General features: G+C 35.2%; 1 protein-coding gene across 1 annotated transcript; it reads right to left on the bottom strand.

The window, feature by feature from the left end:
* Positions 1 to 4,031: 4,031 nt before the first annotated feature.
* On the bottom strand, positions 4,032 to 22,738 carry LOC110457779 (endoplasmic reticulum aminopeptidase 1-like). The gene is made up of 19 exons (XM_021509177.1): positions 22,519 to 22,738; positions 19,883 to 20,474; positions 19,027 to 19,300; positions 18,533 to 18,653; positions 18,229 to 18,383; positions 16,932 to 17,045; positions 16,170 to 16,304; positions 14,192 to 14,320; positions 13,732 to 13,886; positions 12,925 to 13,013; positions 12,044 to 12,174; positions 11,365 to 11,420; positions 10,705 to 10,852; positions 10,123 to 10,196; positions 9,811 to 9,915; positions 8,814 to 8,981; positions 8,084 to 8,224; positions 5,986 to 6,067; positions 4,032 to 4,755 (listed from the first exon to the last, which is right to left on the bottom strand). The coding sequence occupies exons 1-19, from the start codon at positions 22,556 to 22,558 to the stop codon at positions 4,594 to 4,596; spliced, it is 2,871 nt and encodes a 956-aa protein (XP_021364852.1). The 5' UTR covers positions 22,559 to 22,738; the 3' UTR covers positions 4,032 to 4,593.
* Positions 22,739 to 23,321: the final 583 nt, after the last annotated feature.

The raw sequence follows: 23,321 nt of genomic DNA, 5'->3' as shown, positions 1-23,321 counted from the left end.
ATTAATCAGTAGCGAAATACGTTTTCTTAATAATCTACAAATTTACTTTCACCACCTTGGCAAATCACTTTCGAAATACATGTATGAAGCTCTTCATGAATTGAATAAATCAGAGAGACTAGGAGAAACCGGAGGGATACATCGACTGCTGGTGATTCGGGTCAGTCCCAAACAGAAAGAACGACACCAGCTCAACATGCGCTGAACACAACTGATCGGGATCATTCAAGAAATTAAAGAAAAATTGGAGTAACAAAGAATGACCAAGGTTAAATTCTTACCAAATCCACTAGTCAGGAAATACAGGAAGGTCGTAATAAGGTAGTACAATGTAAGATGTTTATTTTCAAAACCCAAATTACAAAGAGAAAATGTTGTCTCAATGGAAGAGTTGGAGTCAACATTTAAAACAGTCGTGTAAACCAGAGCGATAACAGGAAATCAATAGAAGATCATTTAGTCAAGTGCAAACATGCTTCAGTTTTCATTGCGCAACTTTCACTGACTGCAAATATTTCCAAGAAAATCTTTCAAGATTAACATATATATGAAACAGGACAATTTCGTTGACCTAGATGCAAAGTAGCTAAAATACAAGCGATTCATACCTCAGAGGTCTAACACATGTTTGAAATTCGGAAAGGTTTGACTAGAATGCATTGCAACAAATTAGTTTCACTCGAAAACTGAAAAAAAAAAAAAAAAAAAAAAAAAAAAAAAAAAAAAACAACAACATTTTGATACCGCATAAATAACCGACGAGGAATCGTAACCAATGACTGATCATGAAAAATACGAAAATCGACATCATTGGCATACTGACCGGTAAGGTGTTTTATTTCTTCTTCCCATGTCTAGGAAGAGCATTCGATGACGATTTGTCAATTAGTCTAAGTATACAGGAATAAACGAAATAAAATATATTGCAGTCAATTTATAGTGTACAGATCTGTAAGGACTTAAGGTCAGCCTTCGGAAAATATAGTGTTTCTGCTTTTATGTGACCGAAATACATTTTTTATTGCATTTTATTTTGAAACTTTGAAAAATTTCGAGGCGGTTTTACTCTTACCTTGCCATAGACAGAGACAGATCTCATCTTTTTACGAAAGAGGTAAAAGGACCCGAACTATTGTATACAAAGCAAAAGGAAAAAAAGACAAACTCAATAATACACAAACTGCTTACGGAACGACGACTTATTGATAGGTACGTGGTTCGTTGTTTCAAGATATGGAGTTAATTGTGGCCATCGTTGATTGATACGCTGATTTAACATAAGCTCAGCCCTACCAACGGTAAAAATTTCTAAGGAACGGCTTTTAGCATTTTCTAGGAAGATGGTGAAATAATTGATGAATACTGTAATAAAAAGTTTAAAGACACATAAAAACAATAATACAAACGAAAATGATGAATTATCATTTGAAGTTGCAAACTTTACCTTTCCCGATGGTTTCAGTATCTAGCATTTTACTAAAGACTGAAGCAACCATTTGAGGCCTGAGCCTTACTGTGCTCCATTTTCTGGTTGGTCGGAGTTTGTGTTTTTATAAGGCTGGATATCTACTTCGCAGTTCATTTAATTTGTTTCGAGCCCAACTCAATTCATCACCCCAGGAAATCGACCAAAGCAAGATTCAATCCTTAACGGATTTTCACTCGAATAACAAGAAATTCGAGAACTACGTTCATCTCGCCGATAGATACACATACTGCCTTCTTTCAGTTTTATATCTATTATAAAAGTAGCGGCTTTCTTTTCTCCATCGTTAGTATTTTACGATCTGATTTTTTTTAATACACGTGTTTTATCACAAGTAAACCGTTCAGCTAAGATTTTCTACTCGAGAGTCTTCATTTCATATTGGAGATTATATGCGGTCATGCTGCCTTGATATCCAACATGAATTCAGTCTCTATCACGATAAAAGCACTTGTTCACTACATGTCGGTCCAACGTCGTCGGTAGCCTGCATACTCTCCCGGATTTAACTTGGTAGATGTGTGCCACACGGGAAGAAGGAAAGGATTACTTGCCCTCTAGATCATCTGGATATTTTTGTTGCAATCTTTATTGATTTGCAGGCCAAATTTGTCCATTTCTTTTTTCAATTTTCAATCGGATATATCTTTTGAAACAATACGAACGATAAATGCTGCTGTAAAAAGGAGTTTTATATGTGATATTTTTTGCCAAATTTTGTTACATTTGGTACATTGGTTTGTGTTTAACAGTGCTAAGGTTAAGGTCAAAAGTTACTGCTGTTACTATTTATAGAAAATCATTGTTAGAACTCTAGGGACTTCATCATTCGGAATACCCTTTCCGTCATTTTCTACAAAACTAGGTAGCATAGGCGAGGTGTTCCGAATGGGGCGTTCATTTCTGAGCGGATTTTGATTATGCTTCATACAGAAGTCAAGTACAGGTAAACAGTTTGTGTTATGGGTGTTGCTGCCTATGTCAAGGTCACGACTGATTGAGAAAAATCATTACCGTGCTCCAATGACTTCATTTCTGAACGGATGATGATCAAACTTTACACTCAAGTCAAATACAGCAATACTTCAAAGAATTCTGTGTGGTAGGACATTTCGGTCAAGGTTACCTCAAGGTAAACTTTCCTTTAGGACAAACATGTTTTCCTGAAGTTTTAGAGATACACGGAAAAGAAAGAAATGCACAATCAGAGAATGATGTTGCCATAGTGATTCACTACTAGGTGCCGTTAACAAGATGCAACACACATGCTCTGCCACAGACTGTTATACACACAAGACATTGAAATCAATATCATCTCCTTGTTTTAGTAGTTATTAGTTATTGCTTCAATCGATTGAGGATCTGATATGGATGGATACGTTGCTATGGAAATGCCATTTTGATGACGAAGAGTCAATTTCAAACAACAAGCAAGGAGGATATCATTTAATTACATTTACTGTTTGATATGAAAACGACAAACAAAAAACAAAAAAAGTCACATTTACTCATTAGGAAGTGTGTATTCACGAGCTTGAATAGAATTATAAACTGACATAAAGTTTAAATCTTAAACATTCATTTTAAACCTGATTAGTTTTGTATCATCATGTATGAATTAAAGACAGGAGAGATACATATAAAAAGAAGTTTTATTAAAATAACAACACTTAATAAGCATTTAAACAATAGAAATGTAAAATCAAATGAAATAAAATACTCCTAGATGGAATTAATACCGCAAAATATGTTTTTACATATCATATACACTACATCATCTACTAGAAAGAAAGCAATAATTTTAAAATCAATATACTTTTAATATATCTACATTAGCGCATTATTTTTTCCGCGCTTTGGTGATAATTTTGAAGTTGTGCGTGTCAAGACGAAGCTCTAGCATGCAAAATACACTGATTATATATTTGACGGTTAACACATTCTATAGCGTCTACTTGGCATGGATAGGTTTACATACGTATTACGTGACTCCCCAGAAATTTATATTCTAAATAGGATTATTTATTACTCTATTGACAAACATATTGACCAGAAACATACTGAAGCATACAACTACAGAAAATTAAAGAATTTTAGTATTTGTACAATATTATTATTTAAAAGTTTGATTAAAATTTCATGGAAATTTCATTTACAGACTGGATACATGCAGAATAATGCAATGATCATAAGAAAATTCGGTTAAAGACTTCGTCGACAATCTCAGAAACAGAGAAACGAAATCCAAAGAGAATTTAGGGCAGACTCTTGCTATTATTACCATAAACAAAATAGAACCATTATGTTCCCTAGTATTACTTACGGAACTTGTTTATATCAACTTCACAGATACACAAAAACTATCATTTTTAAGGCATCCATATATTGAACTTAAGGTATGTGTCAATCACGTCATTGCCTTTGGGCCAAATAATGTTATTATAATATTTGTTATTGTTATAATTGTGAACGTTTAATATTTTGTTTGTTTTAGAAATTGATAACTCATTCACAATCATCAGTATAAAGATTTCCGAAAGCAAATTCGCAAATTTTGCAAGACAATTAGCTTCTTAAGTACAAATATTGCAGAAAGATGGACGTAAGACGCACACGTGTGAATGTACCTATACAATTTAGTATTAGATGCAGTGTGGCAAACGTGATTTACGCTGCACCGTACAACTGTTTCGTCCTTCTAGGGCAAGACGCCGCGTAACTAGACATATTAAATGAGCTTCAACATGGACAATGGTTATTCCACACAGTATGGACAATGGTCAATAACAAACTTCCAAATTAGTCAGCGTGAATATTCAGATGTTATAAGGGGGGAGCTAGAAAAAAAACAAGGCCGGAATTTTATTTTTTTATGGTACGGATACAGCTCAAGTTTTATACATATAATCAGTTGTTGGACCCTATACTCGATATAATCGTCCCCAGACATTCAACTTTTGTCAGGTCTCCGATCTTTTCCACAGATTCAGTTACTACTAGAACCCAAAGCTAAATATGCCCAAATATTCAAAGGGTACTAGGACTCAATTATGATCGTACCTGTAAAGTCAGTTGTAACTGTCCCTATTCTAAGCATATTATGACATTTAACTATTGTCAAGTAAAATATTGCCAGGATCCTTGAACCAGCTGGTGACTTCGTCTTCATTGTTCTCCAGCCAATCAATGTTCATCTGGATCTGATTCAGACTCGTTAGAACCTGTCTTTTGCCAGCACTGGCATCAACAGAGTTGAAGAATGCTTTCACCTAAATATAATATACATTTGTACATGTAAATTCTAAAATCAAATTTGCAATTAGAAATGTCTTTGTTTACTGAGAATATACTGATGCAATTTCTTCGTGATATCTAATAGTGAAACTATGCATATCTCTATCATTCCTTCTTGTGTGGTTCACGACGGTTTATTTTTTGTCTTTTTGTATGATGGTCTCTGCGGTCACCGCTTTCTTTTTGCATTGATCATGAGTTTTTATTTGTCCATTTATGATGACACTGCGATGCTTTTATCATTTTACTTTGGCGGGAAAAATAAAGAAAATGAGAAAAGAATCAGAACGAGATATCATTCAACGTTATATTATTCCTGTTAGCAGACAGCTAAGTGAATTCAGAGGTTGTAGGAGTGTAAGTACTATAATAGCATCTTTGAAGGTACGTTCAGTTAAACATTTTATTTGCATCTATATATAGATTACAATAGTGATACTGACAAGACACATGTAAATACTTACAGCGAGGGAGTATGGGTGGGTGTAACAAGAGCAATACATTACATCTACAACATTTTGTATCAATTGCATTAAGGGGGATGTACCTGAGACGCACACATGTTAAACCTCTTAATAGATACAATATGCTTAAAAGGAATGACGTTGTACCATAAAAGTGCTCGTTCGCCTGGGACTAATGGTAGGGGCAGACATGATGGAAATCTAACTGGAAAGTTTCGTAAAACCCTTTGATTATGTGAATTTACAAAAATCAGAGGAGAGAAATAGGTAATTTTCAAATTAATAACGAGTGAAAGAGTGTATATGCATACAATGTATAAGTCAAATGCACACAACACAATGTCATAATGAAACGATAAAAAATCAATGGATAGAAATTTTGCAGAGAAAGTTTAAACATCTGTTTTCATAAATACAAGATAAGCAAAAGGGTTGAAAGTTATCAATGGTGAAACGGTGAAACAGGTCTTAAAACCATGACATACACCATATTTAATAGTTGAATTAGGTCATGAATTGATGATTCAAGAAACAAAATGTAATCAAGTCTGAAGTCAACTCTGTGTACTATTTTATAAATTGCAATGTATCTGAACTGCTTTGATTTCTTTTTCCAAATATGTTTTATAATCTGCTTTATTATTGAGAATAAAACTCTGCATAAATATATTTGTCCTTTCTATTATATAAGTATTTTGAACGAGACGATACTTAAATAAATCTTGTTAAATGATGGCATACCTCTGCAAGCCGTTTCACTGAAGAAAATGATGACGTGGCGCTTTGAATAAGATCAGGTAGGACAAACAATGAACCGGAAAACCTAGACAAAAGCAAAATTAAAAATCAGAAGAATGATACAAAAACCAACAGGAAAATAGCGAAGCATGCAATAACGTTTTTTTAACCAGAAAAAAGTAACACTATGGCTAAATGCGAACACTTATTAACATTGAGATCCTTCGAAAAAGAACAAGGAGAACAACACTAGGGAATTGAGGAATAAACGCATTTTGCTTCATCAACAACACGCACGATCTAAATCTACACCAAATCCAAGCATGATGGACATGATAGATTTAATCCACTCTGAAGGTGAATCCAATACAGTAAGTTCTCGTTTTGCCCATAGTTTGATTCCACGGAATCAATTAATTTCTTGAATTTCACATTCCAATTGCATAGTAAATCATCAGGTACTACTTGCTAAGCTGGACCAAACTACAATGTCATCTAAATTCAGCTGTTGTAATAGTTGCTTAATACTATTATCCTTGGAAGTAATGGGTTTAAAATAAATGGAAGAAATTTTCGATGGTACTTTTGTTTCTAAGGAACAGCGGTTTTTAGTTCTGACGTACTTGTTGGGTAGGATATACCATATGTCAGTGATGTTATAACCTTGAGTACCACAGATGTGGATATTAACATTTTCTTTTTACTTCATGACACCTTTTTGTTTCCATGTGCCTTGCTTGGCAATACTTCAAGTTTGGCCTTAGTGTTGAACGTTCGTCCCAGTTGGGTAGGTAATTGATTCTGTCCCCAGGCTGGTACATACCTACATCTTTTAAAATTGTATCATTTAGGGTAATGGTAACAACTGTTTACACGTTGTTAGTATAATGTGACCGGGTGGAATACTGTTTGGGTGTCTTCGGTATGGTATTTCAGTGAGGTAGCACTCTATAGTCGGCATCAGATTCTTGATATCCCAAGAAAGCGATATACCCTGCCTACAGCACACACACAAATAAGCACACATACATAACATACATTGAGGCACGTCCTTAAATGACAGTAGCTGTTAATAGGATGTCAAATGAAACTAAACCAAACCAAACCACTCATTTTGTTCCGTTTGACTTTCTACATCGAATGGCTTGAATATCTGGTGATTAGATTATATCTTATCAAATTTCAACAACAAAGTTCGGTCAATTTTGTTTCATATTTGTTATGAAATAAATTAAGTTTATGTTTTATTTATCATTTATCGTTACAATGTGGCAGACACTATTATTATTCAATTCCAACGGTTAGCAGACCTTGTAGCTAGAATGTCTGTTTTAGCCAACACTTTGTTTTGATTTACACATGTTTCAAGCCACAGTATAGACACAATGTAAATCGTACAAGGCACTGACCAGAAGATAAATCACCACTCCCGGTTGTAATGCTACACACCGTTACATGGCAGATTAATAAGTTTAAACATAATACTAAGTTTATAAATGGTCTAAGTGGACTTTAAACTTAATTTATTGCACCAGATACAAAAGGAATATATTTCATTCATAAATCTGGCATCTCATCAACGTGTACGTAATTTAAACATACCGATCGTCCCGATAACATACCTCTTATGTCTGTGATTATGAACTAATATATATAAGTTGTATAGGCTAGGGCCGAGTTACCTGGACTGACAATAACCGGGGGATATTTTCTCGTATATGATAAGTCATACCCGCCTTCATAATTGCATATAAGTGAAATTAAACATTTCCAAAAGTAGACACTTTATAGATGAAGTTTCCTCCTGTTGACCTTTTGTACCACTGGCGATTTCTGAATAAATGAAATGACCATATATGGTGTAGTTAAATTTTGTTTGGCTTTCTGCATCGACCTAATATTGCTTTTCTTTATTGGGGCTTCGTTTCTTTGTATTTTTAACATGTTTGTAAAATGTCGAGATATTGGAGATTTCTGACTATCCATACGAATAGGGTTAAAGAACATTTCGACATATGAGATCTATTTTTCGAGTTTATTATTTAGCAAAAGGAAATCGGGGATATTCTGGATATGATAAAGCCAGTATATATATTCTTACCATTCCAATATATTGTTCCAATTATCTTTTAGGAATATCCAGGCCAGCAATTGCCCTTTGGGGTTCTTGGAAATTTCAGCCATTATGATTCTCAGATCTTGGTGACGAATAACGTCTCCTTTGGCTGTTTCTTTCAACAACCTGGTAACATAGAATTTCAAACTAAGGAAAATTGTACAAATCTTCCACCATCATTCAAGATATATAGATTGTACTTTAAACAAAATCTGGTCACTTCTTTTAACAACAAGACAATATGGGGCGGGCGGGGAGGTGGTACAAAACAAATCTACCATTGTTTCAACGACCCAAAAATATACAGTGTTCAAAACAAATTCAATATCTCCGACGACAGCACGTCAATTGTGCCGATAAACATATAGTAACTTTCTCAAATCAACATTGAGTGTTCATTGCTGCATCCAGTAGTCGAACAACATACAGTACACTAATGCCAAACACGGCGAAATAACAGCATGAAATATACAAATTCAAATTTGGTTCAACATCATGGCATCAAGAAAAGTACCGGTGAAAATTGGTCACTTCCTCAAACAGCCTTGCAAAATACAAAGTCGCAATACGGATCTGGTCTCTTCCTATAAAATAACACAAGATATATACTATTCCTTATGCATCACGTAGATAATATAATTGTTGTTGTTGGTTTTTTTTGGGTTTTTTTGTTAGACGACTGGTGGGATTTATGTTAAGCTCTGATATACTCTACCTCTGTAGGATGCTCTCGTGACTTGTATAACACAGGGCAACAAGTAGCGTATGCTTCTCTGATGGAATCGGAGCCTTGATGTACTCTTTATAGATAAAATTTGATTCAGAAATATCACCATACTGGGCTCCTGCCCTATATATCTCACCCTTCAAGTTCACATTCAATCTGAAACAGACGTCAGAGTAGAAGAAGATACCATCACACATTTTTCATGGTTGACTGGGTGTAAATGAGATTTAATGGTTCAATCAAAGCCGTCTTCAGTTTGTTACCTTTTCGCTTGAAAATGCTTTAATTGCCGATTAATGTATTGAAAATATTTCGGAGAATCATCCATCTTTTATTTAGGCTACCCAAATCGAAAACCGGTGTAAAACGTTATCTAAAACAAGTCGCTACTTTGAATTGAGACACATTTTAATCACTAGATTTTCCTTCTTTGTGCCTTTAAATTTCCTCGAGTAAGTTGTTTGAAGCACGATTGTGATGAGACGATTGTGATGAAATTTGCAATAGTCATTTGGTCTTTATTCTATCTTGTTATTTACAATTGCTACAGTGCTGCGATACGTTATCAAAGCCAGCAACCGAAACTATGCCATTGATACGACGTATTTGTTCAAATGTTGTACACATATCTCTCATTCAGATGCAACTGTTTTTAAAGGCACGGTTACATAAACTGCATAAGGGGACATTTTCGCTGCAGTTCAGTTTTTTTGCCTTTGTCGTCCTCATTTGGAATATATCATACAGCGAACATCATCAAACTATATTACATACATAGTAAATAAATGATAAGGGCGAAATGAAAACTGGGCGAATATTGATATTATCGGCGAAGGGCGAAAGTTACACTGGGCGAAAGTTTGACTGGGCGAAAGTTTGGGCGAAAGTTTGACTGGCGGAAAGTTTGACTGGGCGAACCTTTCCTGGTATACAGTTATTCAATGCGTCAGACGATTGTACGGAACGTTACAGGCCAATAGCTTACTTCTTTCCATCTTTCATCCAGCTATGAAACATCGTTTTGCCGTTTTTAATGGTTGTTTGGTGTCCAAACTCTAGCGCCTTGTCAATCATGAGTGATCGGAGGAATCTGATGAGACAAAGGTTATGTTAATACACGGTTTTCCGTCCTCTTGAAAGTGTGATCATCCGGATCTTAAACAAAACGTTTAGATTAATACATATGATATGTTATAATAGAGTATTTTACATCTTCAATTCAATGGATAAATCGCTCCGTTGTTCCTACTATTGTTGTTTTCATGGTTGCGTGATAGCTATGGAAAAATTGATTTACTTGTCAAGTAGTGATCCAGTGTCCTCCCAGCTAAGTTTGGCAATTATGGGATGCATTAAGCCAACAGTGTATTTCTGTTAATAAAAACAGAACATATTTATATACCATATAGGAAACCAATAGGTACGGAATCAAAGGCGATCGAAAACCAATAGGTACGGAATCAAAGGCGATAGAAAACCAATAGGTACGGAATCAAAGGCGATAGAAAAACAATAGGTACGGAATCAAAGGTGATAGAAAACCAATAAGAACGGAATCAAAGACAATAGAAAACCAACATGTACGGAATCAAAGGCGATAGAAATAGACAGGATAGGAATAGATTTAATTTCTAAAGATAAACGCTCACTGTAGCTTTCTCTAATGAATAATTAATTAATTGTCATAATTATGTATTTCTTAATATACTTCAAATGTATCACAAAGTATATTATGATAACATTAATTACCTTAACAGTTTGAATTTGGACTTAATCTCTCTTAGGCTGTAGGTAATTACTAGGTGTCGATTATAATTGGCCAACTATCTTTACTGTTTTACATCTTATTTAATCAATTTATTAGTGACTGAATACAAACCTGGAGCTTGTCATAGACAGCTTTGTTTCTGAGACGCTCCCCGATGAATGTAAGGCAATCAAGAGCTACACTCCAAGGGAGGTAATCCCCTTCATTCCGCAGGTACTTAGTCATGTTTAATGCCATAGTTTGCGATACTTTATGAGCTCTAAATAAATGAAGATATAAAACAATGTGAATATCTGTTATAACCTTATATGTTCTATGCTATATAAACTAAAAACAAACGGCAGTCATAATAAATTCGTCACATTTTAGTTTCAAAAAGTTATCTCCAAAACAATAAAGGAGATATATTAAAATGAAGATGATTTTTAAATGAACAAGTTTAGTGAAAAATAGGTTTGAAATGCATTAAGTTGAGTTTTTTTAGAGAGAAACGGATACTAGTAACAATGGGCCTTAAATACTCATCAATGGCAAACTTAAAATGTATACGAAATTACAGCACCAGGAACTACGGAGATTTCTCTAATCATGGTCGAAAAAGCAATCGAAGTGAAACGAGGTGATTCGAAAGGGTAAACATTCACTATCATGTGCCGTTTTAATGTATGTTAAGTGTTACCATATTGATTTAATACGTGTTGAAATAAAACAGCTTCTGTGAAAAAGCATGAAATTTACCTTGTATGAAAAACTGCTTTTTATAATAATTACCTGGCAAGGAAGCATACGTCATCTATGAGACCAGCTCGATCAGTCGAAGAAAACACCTGCAAGAAATTAGTAAAGTTTTTTTTATCACATAATGTACTGTGTTATCCAGTGAATATACCCATGTCAAATATTTTGCGTATTAACCCTTGTAATATGACCTATAAGCCCTGTGATTGGTTTTAAGTTTAAATTGTTTAAATTGTGACGTCACGCCTAGGACAAATACATGACGTCACAGACTTCAGCAATGGAGTCAAAATGGCGTTTTTTTTACATTTGAAGGTTGCATGAAAATTGTCTTGTTACACGAATAAATGCCACAAATATTGATTATGTGATAAAAAGGATCTAACTCTCGTTTTCATTTCATATGAAATTGAAACTCGTCACGAATTGTTCATAAATCTCATATGAAATTGAACCTCGTCACGAATTGTTCATAAATCTCATATGAGATTGAAACTCGTCACGAATTGTTCATAAATCTCATATGAAATTGAAACTCGTCACAAATTGTTCATAAATCTCATATGAAATGGAAACTCATGTAAGATCCTATGTATCTATCCCTGTTACAAATGTTTTACAGACTCACTTAGTTCAGTTTTCCATATTTTCTTCCTTTTCAACATATCAGTATCTTACGCCCTATGGATTACTAGTATTATCAGTGACATACCGTATGGTTGTCAGTAAGTTGTTTTATGAGAGCCCGCCAGTTACTCTCCTCGTAGTTGACACGGTAGTACCCGTACATCCCATAATTACCCTTCATCCATTTCACTTGATCGTGATCCGCTTGAAACTTTGCTGAAATTCAAATATTTATTCTATTAATAATGTTAACATGGAATCAAATCTTGATGACCCATATAACCAACATTAGTGACATAAATAAACAACACTGATGACCTATATAAACCAACAGTGATGACTTGTATAACCAACAATGATGACCTATATAACCAATATTGATGTTTATATAACCATCATTGATGACCTATGTAATTTGGTATTCATAGCCTGATCATTTGTTTCTGTGGTGTTTTCTGGTCATATAAACTAGTAACCCTTTTTTAACCCCATTAGTCTTTCTATGGCTATACTATCCTATGACAACCCGCGGTCTTACGGACATATATATTACCCCTATAACGAAACATAAATAAACATTTAACACTTGATTTCATGTGTCAAACGTTTCCCTGAAACAGGGAGAATCCATAAGTTCAAAATCAGGAGTTTAATAATTCTGAGAGTCATAAATATAATTCAAGTGTTAAGTCTTTTTATTCAGTTTGTATGGATATATAATTAGGTACTTATGGATATACTACTCTATTAAATTCCCTGGGCAAACGGCATTTTTCTATAGATGTTTTATGACACATTGTCATATAACCGTTATAAAGTTCTACAAATATCGTTAGCCTTTAGATAGCTATTGACATCTGTGTTCCTCTATGAACCTGTTACGTTCAGTCAATCGCTACAACCCCATGCTATCTTCTTTATACGTCGATTGGTACCTCTACTGATATTTAAGGATGTTTTACTTACTTCCAGAGTCCATGTGTATGTTGATTAGCTGGTCCGAGATACCACTTGTCTTTGCTACAGCATACCTGAATGGTATGTTCCACTTGTAACTGTCAATAGTGATACACAACTCAATAATTTTTTTTATCATTTACGGTAAGCACTAATTCATATTGTCTAAAACAAGCAATTTCATATCGTGAGCACTGAAGGACCTCAATTTCGAAACAAGGTGACGACTCCAAAACAAGCACTTATAAACAATAACCCTCAAATATTACACTACATTAATTTGTCCTGTGTAATACTAGGACGCCTGCTCTTTTTCTGTAGGGGAGATTTGTATATACATTGACACCGTAGTCATGATCAGCTGATTACTGTATATTGAATGTCTTAATGATATCCTAAAAGTTTATCCAATCACCACCTACGTAACATACTAAGGGATCGGAGGTCTGAAGCAAGCAAAAGGTAACGTCATAGGGTAGCAGTATAAGTCCATAGTAGTATGGAATATTTTGAGACCTGGTTGTTATCCTCATTTAATGTCCAAAACACTTAGATGTAAAGTAAATGGCACATGTAACCCCCCCCCCCCCCTTTTTTTCTCACTAGTAATACATACTTATCATGCTGAGATAAAAAAATAAATAAAAGCACCAAAAAAAAAAAAGAGCTCAGATGCCTCAACTACCATAGCCGTTGAGAGACCGTTTAACCTAGTACAAACAAACCAGCCCTTAAGTGCCTCTCATACGGATCAGGCAAAGTGATACGGCATTGAAAGCTGTCAGACAAACTGAGTGGAATTAAACGGTTGTTTACTTGTATGGACTAAGTGGTGCTTTCTGGCGGCCAAGGAGGAAGTGCTCTTGTGTAACCTGCACACCTTCGTCTTTGCGTTTCATGGTGATGACCGGATAGCCCATTTGCTTGGTCCATGTATCCATCATTGAAGACACGTTGGTCTGTGTGAATTCCTTAACGAATATCAAACAAATGGAAACGAATTAATTTTACTTCGAATAGTCAATGTTCAACTGACAAACCTGTTATGTTCTCAAGTCTTGCTATGTTTTTTATTCCTGTATCAAAGCAACCTCTACTGACTGGTGTGGATAGGGAGCTTTATAACATGGTGCGCAGAAAGACTTTATAGTTGCTCCGTGAATCTTTTACTGATTGTTTCATAAAAGTATACGCATACTCCTCAAATTATCATGATACATGTTTTTTTGTCATAAGACATGTTAAGGTCATGTTCTATGGTCATACTCTCACTTACCGTGAGGATATCCCATAAGTCCTCAGTTCTGGCGTTACCAAATTTGTACGTGTTGAGGTATTTTTTAATTCCATCCCAGAATTTCTCCTCGCCCATAAAGTTACTCAACATGCGTATTAAGGATGCTCCCTGGATCGAAATAAAACAAGAGGCCCATGGGCCTTAACGGTCACCTGAGTTATGTAAAAACTGATGTTATCGATGTTGTCAAATGAAAAAGAAATAATTTGTAACAAAGGTAACTTGAACTACATGAAATGCAAAAGTAGTGACAAAGATCTGGGTAGTATATGTACTATGTACAAAAAGTGGTTCTGTCAGTCAGCTGGACTTTGGTAAAGCACCTTAAGACCCTTCCATCTATGAAGAGTATTTGATTCTACCATATCTGGAACTTGAGAAAAAGATTTTTGAAATTAAGTCAATTTGACCCGTTTGGCCCCGCCTCTCAGGCCCCTGGGGGCTGGGGACCATATATTTCACAATTAAACTAAAGTTAAGTTTATCCCCTACCCAGGGGGAAACGTGAGACACTAGGGTCATGAAATTTACAATTTTTGTAAAACACATTAAGATCTCTCCATCTATGAAGAGTATTTGATTCTACCATTGCTGGGTCTTGAGAAGAAGATTTTTGAAATTTAGTCAATTCGACCCTTTTTGGGCCAACCCATCAGCCCCTGGGGGTCAGTCAGGGCTGATATGTGCATACCATCAAACTGCTATCCAATACTGATAATACTAACTAAGTTTGAATTAATTCCAATGGAAATTAACAAATGTTGGTACAAAATGTGATTTCCCTCTATAAACTATAGTAAAGTTTATCCCCTCCCCAGGGGGAAACGTGAGACCCCAGGGTCATGAAATTCACAATTTTGGTAAAGCACCTTAAGACCCTTCCATCTATGAAGAGTCATATTTGATTCTACCATATCTGGATCTTGAGAAGAAGATTTTTTTAAATGTTAGTCAATTTGACCCTTTTAAGCCCCACCCATCAGCCCCTGGGGACTTGGGATCATATAATTCACCAAAAGTTGGACAAGAAGTCGAAAATGTAAATTGTTTACGGACGCACGATGGACGACGCACGACGCCGAACAAAAGGCGATCGCAATAGGTCACTTTGTCTCAGGTGAGCTAAAAAACGTTTATATACAAAATCAAACAATACATTGTTTCCTTTCTAATGCAATTCTACATGTGTATGTAATAAGCAAGAATAGTATTATTCTTTCCTTAAGAATCCCTGCATCATATAAAGGGTGGCATGGTTAGGTTAGGCAAAAGTAGCATGCTGTTCCTCATTATTTTGTCAAATATGCGTTATATTTTGTTAAATATAAATGGTGATCGTTTGCACTTCAGACACACAAGTTAATATCCAGCTTCGTCCCAGTACAGAAAACCTACGCTTTTCTAATAACCCATAAATAAAACATCAAATGTTGTTTTATAATGAACACACACGTGGTTAATCAAAACCTCTTTGTTGTAAAAGAAACTATATATTGTATTCAACGGGAAAACTATTACAAATTCTTTTTATTACATTTTTTGAAGGAAAACGACGAAAATAAAGTTGCATCTAAAAAGTGTTGGAATGTAATGTAAACTTTACTTATTTTACAACAATTATGAAACAAGTTATCTCAACTTATATTAATCACTATTTTTGGCTCCGATGTTAGCGCGCGGGAGTTTATAATGTGGGGGGGAAACCGAAGCACTCGGAGAAAACCCACGTGGCGGGCAGGTGACACCATACCTTTTCACATCCGATCGGGGAATCGAACCCCATTCGCCTTGGTGAAAGGCAAGTGCGCTATCCACTGCGTTACCCCGACCACCCGATCACTCAAGTGTTGGAATTATTTGAGTAATATTTGACGATAGGTTCTGATGAGATGACGCTCGACAGTTGTTCAATCTTATCGTGGCCTTTTAGTCTACCGTGGCTGATCGTTGCACATACCTTGCCATATGAGATAGCATCAAACAGACCGTTGATTTGACTTGGGTCTGACACAGTCGCTGTGACGGGATGCGAGTTCCCTTCACAGTCGATGGCCATCGTGTTGATCATTTCACTCTGAACAAACAGATCCATCTAAACAAAAATCAGATGTGAATTTGAATTGAAATTATTAGAACATGTATATACCGCAGTGTAAATACACAAGGACAAACTCAAAAGAAGTAACAAAACTTAACAACAGTGTGTACGACAGGCACTGAAAGGGTATAGTTGAAAATTAGCTCATGATAAAATCCGCCTTCTAAGGCTATTGCATTACCCCAGATAGACGGTAGTAAACATGGCGAATTAGTTGATCATCAAACTTAGATGTAGTTCTTAAATAACACGAGAGTCATTACCATACGCGTCTTGGTGACCAATATATTGCAAAATCATACCATTCGTTACTAGAGCGTGCTCAATTTCAATTAAGGAATGTAACCCTTATCATCATGCCTTTATCTTTAATTAGCATTTTAGTGTATGCAATAATTGAAATGTGTTCAATATGTCTTGCTCTGTTGGCGACCTACAACTCCTACAACCTACTGAAGCACAAAAGAAGAAGTTTGCCTTCAATTTTTTTAACTGGGGTGGTGATGGGTCTTTCCTTTTGTTTTGATGTCTAAATTATCACTATGAGCTCATATTTTGTTTTTATAGGATATGTTTTATAAATATACAGTGCAGTGTATATGGTCTCGTGACTTTACCTACCTTAGAAAAGGAGGGATCAATTTCATTAGCGCCCAGATATTCTACAAAGGTAGCAAAACCTTCATTTAACCAAACGTCATTCCACCACTTCAAGCTCACCAGATTGCCAAACCACTGCCAAAGAAAGCAACCAAGTGAAAATAAATTGACAGTTATACAGCACCAATTGTAAATCTTGGACAGGAAGATAAGTGATTATGTTATTTAAAAAGTGTATGTTTTCATAAGCTTATCACATAGCTACCTTGTGGTTGGTATTAAAACCACCATTACATGTTTTATGTTATAAAACAGTAGATATGATTTGATATTAATTTCCATTGTATTAATTGAAAATACCTCATTTTTATAACTGTCTGACTGATTGGAAGGACAATAATGTATAATCTTACAACTTAAATAACTTGAATCACCAGAGATGCCACAAAAGTAAAAGGTCTGGTAGTCAAAATGTCGATATTTTAAATTGCACACTAGCGTGAGAAATCTGTTCAAAATGTGTTTACGGAACTTACTGTTTTAAACTCAATATTACTATATAAGCTCTATTTACTTAGCAATAATTGGACGTATGATAAACACTTTTACACATACTAGTACACAAAAACGTGGAAAGCATTGCATGTGAGTGTGGCCGAACAATAACACAAGTGTATTGGTATAAGTAATAATGAATTTAACCTTGCTAACTGAGCCTAGGTTGACAACACGATTTCACCTCGTGAGCTATGTCGTAGATCATTTGTACTTAGTGAGTCAATATAACGCAGTTACCTGATGAGTTAACTCATGGTCGCGGTCTTGTAACTTATTGACAAAACAGCATAGTGAAATACATTTAACGTGACATTTTGAGCTACACTGAATCCATCCTGCTTATTAGGCCATCCCGTCTGATCAAGACAACATAGTGAGCTTAATTACTGCTGTTAAATCGCTATAGTATAGCTGTAAAATTGTGATTAATTATGTCACCTATTGGAGTCAACCCTTGATTGTATGCCAGGTGAGCTAACGGTACTACTTGGTGAATAAGCATTGCGTTATCCTGGTGAGCCATTTCGTGGCCGTAGTCCTGTTGGCTAACCTGCGTAAGTTGATTAAGACTTGCCAGTGAGCTTAATAATGATAGTTTCCTGATGAACTATTTCCCAGTTGCTATCAAGTATGCTTAGATATGGCGTGTCCTAATGAGCTTACTAATTGCATTTGCAAGGCGAGCTAGATATTTATTATTGCCTAGTGGCTGTTACATCAAGAGACAAACTGAGTGCGTCGCCACGTTTGTTATATATACCTGGTGTGCTAGCTCATGGGCGATGACTATGACAACATACTGTCTGTCGCGAGCAGACGACACGTCTGGATCAAGCAGAATGGCAGTGAGTTGAAAGGTAATCAAACCCCAATTCTCCATAGCTCCAGCCGCAAAATCAGGAAGGGCCACAAGATCTGTTAAATAAATACTAGGCATTCAAACGGTTTTTTTATAATTATATCAGTAAGCAAGAAATGAAAAAAATGAAATATTATCAACCGTATGTCGCAAAGGAAATGAATATCGGGTAAGCGTTGTCTAAAATGGTTGTACATGTACTTACCTTGTTTAGGTAGCGGATACTTGATACCAAACAGCTTGTTGTAGAAATCGAGAACTTTGACGGCAGTGTCGAGAGCAAAGTTTGCTTGGCTGATCTGGTGTGGCGGGGCATACACACTCACCTATATTAAATAATGTAAAATTGTTTTAAATTTAATTTTTATGTAATTTAGCCACATTTCAGTGTATAAACACAATCACTTATTTCGATATTTAACACGAGTAAAGCATTCAAAGTGACGTCATAATGAACAATGCTATCACGTGAAAGTCTTATGGTAAAAGTAAAAGCTGGCGACGGCGTGAATCCTTATTTTATTTATCAATGTATTTCAATTATTTGTAACAAAATGTGAAACTCTCTTGACTTTGAGCACTCAAACTAACTTAATTAGCTCTTCTTGTTAACTTCAAATTCACCTTATTAATTGTCGAGAGCGAAACTACGGTATTTAACGGATGTACATCATGTGCAAAGTAAATAACAGACCGTACCTTTGTACCTTGTGAGGTAGTTCTATTCACACTTTGAAAGTCACACACAACGAAGGCCACTAGATACGTGCTCATTTTTACAGTCTGTTGGAATGTATCCAAAATGATATCTCTGTTGTACGTGGTTGATGTCAGGAGAGGCATGTTGGATAATGATATCTGATCTTTAGAGCGAGCGATGCTTATGGTAAACTTAGCCTTCATGTCTGGTTCATCAAAACAGGGAAAGGCCTCTCTTGCACTAGTCGGTTCAAACAGTGTTGCAGCGAGATACCTAGGAAACCAAGAAGAGAAGATCTTTATTACAGACCAACAAATGACAGCTATTAAGGAGAATGAATGAAAAATTGTCGTCGTTTTTATAAAAAGGGCGAGATTATTGTACATTTCTTATGTTCTTACCATAGAAGGATATATGATAAATTGATTTGTCACATGACATTTTTGTCTAAGTTACTCCTTAAGACCAATACAAATGTATTGTGGTGGTTGGTGGTCAATAGGGGACAGCAGCTTTGCAAAAAGTCGTAAATATGTGACTGATCGTGTACAGTATTTAGCACGTAAGTGAAATACATTAAACGTTATTGCCTTGATTTACAAATATTTAGGTAAACTAACTTTTTCTAAAGGGGAACAAAACAGAACTCAATATTGATGTGAACAAGTGGCATTGGCTTACTATGTGTGTAAAGAACCAGTCACTACAAATTACTGATGAATATATATAAATACTAATAATAAAATATTTGAAATTCTGCAATCCTCTTGCAGTATATTGATTTGTGATATACGGCGGTTACTGTTTCGAATAACGCTAGAAATGCAACGAAAACGTGAACAGCATATTACTTACTTGACTTCTCCTTCCGGTTTAGTGTAATTGCTGAGGTAAAACCCTGAGAGCTTTTTCATCAACTTGCCCTCAAATGCCAAGGTCACATTGACCTTGGTACGTTCCAAAAGAATCTCTGTCATCTCAAGGATATGCATCTCTAGTTTTTGACTCTCGTACATTGCCCGCACCTGGCCTTTCCTCCAAATGCTGCCATCCTTGCTCTCAATATTCACATCAACATTTGTTATCTTCATCTTTTTCCCGTGCAACGTAATTAATTTTGTCTGCTGTTCTGTTAACATTTGTATGGTGACGCTTCCATTGAACGTCTTTGCTCGGAAATCCGGATATATCCGTATGTGATATTCCATAGGTGTGATATACCTTGGCAGTCTTAGTTGTTGCCAAGGAAACGTTTTTCCATTGGTGTCCAGGTAGTTGGCCTCCGAGGCTCTCCGTACATTTTGTAGCTGAGGTAACTCCGAGTCATACCGCTCAAACACAGCAATGGACATGACAATTAGGATGACGACCACAGTTGTCGTGACAACATGTTTGATCTTTTGTTGTCTTGATGGTTCATATACAGCTTCCATGCATTTTAGATTACCTGTAACATATAATTTAACACTCATAAACAAGAGTTTCCAACCCATTTGTTTATTTATTTATTTATATTATAAATCTATTTATTTTTCTTCATTTGTTTATTTCTTTAATGTCTTTCAATTTAATTAATCATTTTTTTATTTTTTATTTTGAAAACATATAAGACAGGTTCTATCTATCTTCATTGTCACATCGTTTTACTTCATGAAGCCAAGATCTTTGATATTGTTATCATCTAATTTGAAATCATTCACGGCTATGTTAAAATCGCTATCAAACATTTTTAATACGATCTTATATCTAACTAGCTGTAGATGGAGGATTCATATTTCAAAAGAATACTTAATCATGTCCGTAGTGTTCTTCACATAGCGAACCTCACCCATCCTTACGTTAATAACAGAGAAAGTTCCCGAGCAATATAACCAAGTCACAGTTCAGTGCACCTCTATTTTCGAAGAACAAGATTATTATTTGTACTGAATGAATGTCAGCAAATAGGTGTGCTATTTTTTTTTTTAACTTATCAAAAATCTGGTAGCAGATAAATATCGCCTTAATTTCTTATTAATACCCCTTTGAATATTCATCTGTATTTATATACAAGAACGTAAATACACTCAAACAGACTGTCAAGGTTTTCTGCTTTTATTGATTTTTGCTGTATCATTTTCTACATAATTGTTGCCATAATAACATATATAAATGGCGAAAGTAACAACCAAGTAGTCGACCAGCTGACATACCACATCGGGTTTAAAATAATCTACAACTATAATGACACATATAGTGTATGTTTTCTTATATTGTGAGAAGACACGCGTACGTAACATATGGTTTCGATTATTATCTGTAGGAACAGGACTGGAAACACGGGGATGATATATAAACTTTACATGTATTGATTATTTAGTCTGAACAGTTAGCAAACCTTAGTTTAAGATACATAAGAATTATTGCATTGTGTTGTCAAAAAAAGTTACTACTGTGTACAAATAACGCAGCAGAAAGCTAACCGAAGTAAATGTTTGACTGTACCATATGGCCACTTCGTTCAAGTGTTTCAAAAATATACGTCAACAAGCAATTAACAAATTGATCCAAATTATTACATTTATTGGTTCTGGTAAAAAGGAAATGCATGCCTAAAATAAATCTGCATTACCACTATCTTGTTGTTTTCCAGATTTACTTTCTGTTTTAAACCATGTACTTATTTATGTCTTAAACTGCCATTTTCGTTTTCCCGTTAAGTTTTGGGAAATAATTGAATAAAATTCAGCTTTTCAATTTTAGACATTAGCCTTGAGAAAAAGCTTGATATATGACATGTGTTTTCCCTAATAACTGATATAAGGACCTGTGCATGTATGGTTTTGTTTTAAATGACGCGCGTATTCTAAGTTAGAAAAAGAAAGTTCCGCAACCAAAAATATTTTTTAACACTTTGCTTAACATTTTTCGCAAGAGGTTATCGTATAATGATTTAGTAATATCACGATTTGAAAAATAGGCATTCATCATACAAAATGTGACGTCACAGTTAGGTGTTGTGCTATTTCGGTAAACTCAGTTCTCGGTAAGGCATAAAGTATCGTGTCATTTTAAGACAACAGATATTTCTTAGAATATGTCTTTGTACTTATTTACGTCAAACCAAGTATCATACCAGGATAGTTAAAAAATAACCATATACTAAACAAACCAATCAACTTCTTACCCTGTGCTTCTAGGAATGACTCTACTGGAATACTTAAATTAAGTTATACAGAAAACAGGGTAAACAGATTCATTTGAACTACATAAAAGTATATTTTACATATAGACACTGAGTTGAATCAGAAACTGTCATATTAGTGCGTTTACATATAATATCCCTGTTTTTCCTGAAAATGTATCTTCCCTCTTGTTCGATTTTGCTTTATTGCCATACATGGTTTGAAAGTAAATGTAATTCTGTTTAAAATTACCAATTCCATGAGCCCTGAAGTTATTGTAGCAACAAGCATACGTTATGATGATTAGAACACACAAAACACACAAACCTGGGAGAAATGGGGCATCTACTCCATCATTGTTAGCCATACTCTTTCGATATAACTTATCAATTGTGCAAAACAGCTGGTTTGTTTAGTTGTTGGCAGTCCCTCTTATGGCTGTGTGTTCCCGAGGTAGTTATGGCCTGGAAGTATAGGCATCAAACAACAGCTTCATCGTAAGTCAGCTGCATACTGCTCTCAGGACATGCGTGGAAGAGTGATTATGCATATACTGTAACAATAATTTGCAAACTCATCATAAGTATATATCAAAGATACAGATAGTTTTTATGTATATTTACAATCGATTATTCCACAACATTCACCCATTTGAAGGAAAATAAATGTGTCGGGACTTTACGATAATATTACAAGGTAAGTAAGTAAATCAATTATCCCTCGAATTTCTTCAGTGATACATAATGTTTTATTTCTGTAGCGGCCTTTCGTTTTGCACCTCTTTCCATTTCAAGCGTCGATCAGAAAACACAAAGCCCCTAGTTATACAGTCATATATGCTGATTGAATATTTAAACCCTTCGACACGGTTGTGGCAAATTGACACTGCTGCTGGTTCGTGAATTTAAATACGAGGAAAGGAAGCATGTGTTTGTTGTAGAAAGCCAAACAAAGAAAGCATTTACTGCACCGTATGGCCATTTGGTCCATTTAAGATACAACAATGTACTAACGGCCAAACGAATAAAAATCGAAGTTTTAATGTTCGAAACATATGTAAATTATTATTTTTTTGCTGAGACTACAACATTAAATAATGAATCTGAATAGAACCCATATTTATATTCGAC

Source organism: Mizuhopecten yessoensis, unplaced genomic scaffold (genome assembly GCF_002113885.1).
Source record: "Mizuhopecten yessoensis strain PY_sf001 unplaced genomic scaffold, ASM211388v2 scaffold9309, whole genome shotgun sequence".
In the NCBI taxonomy this organism is placed as follows: domain Eukaryota; kingdom Metazoa; phylum Mollusca; class Bivalvia; order Pectinida; family Pectinidae; genus Mizuhopecten; species Mizuhopecten yessoensis.
The sequence above is the reverse complement of the archived record's forward strand: the minus strand, read 5'-3'. Positions and strand labels throughout refer to the sequence as shown.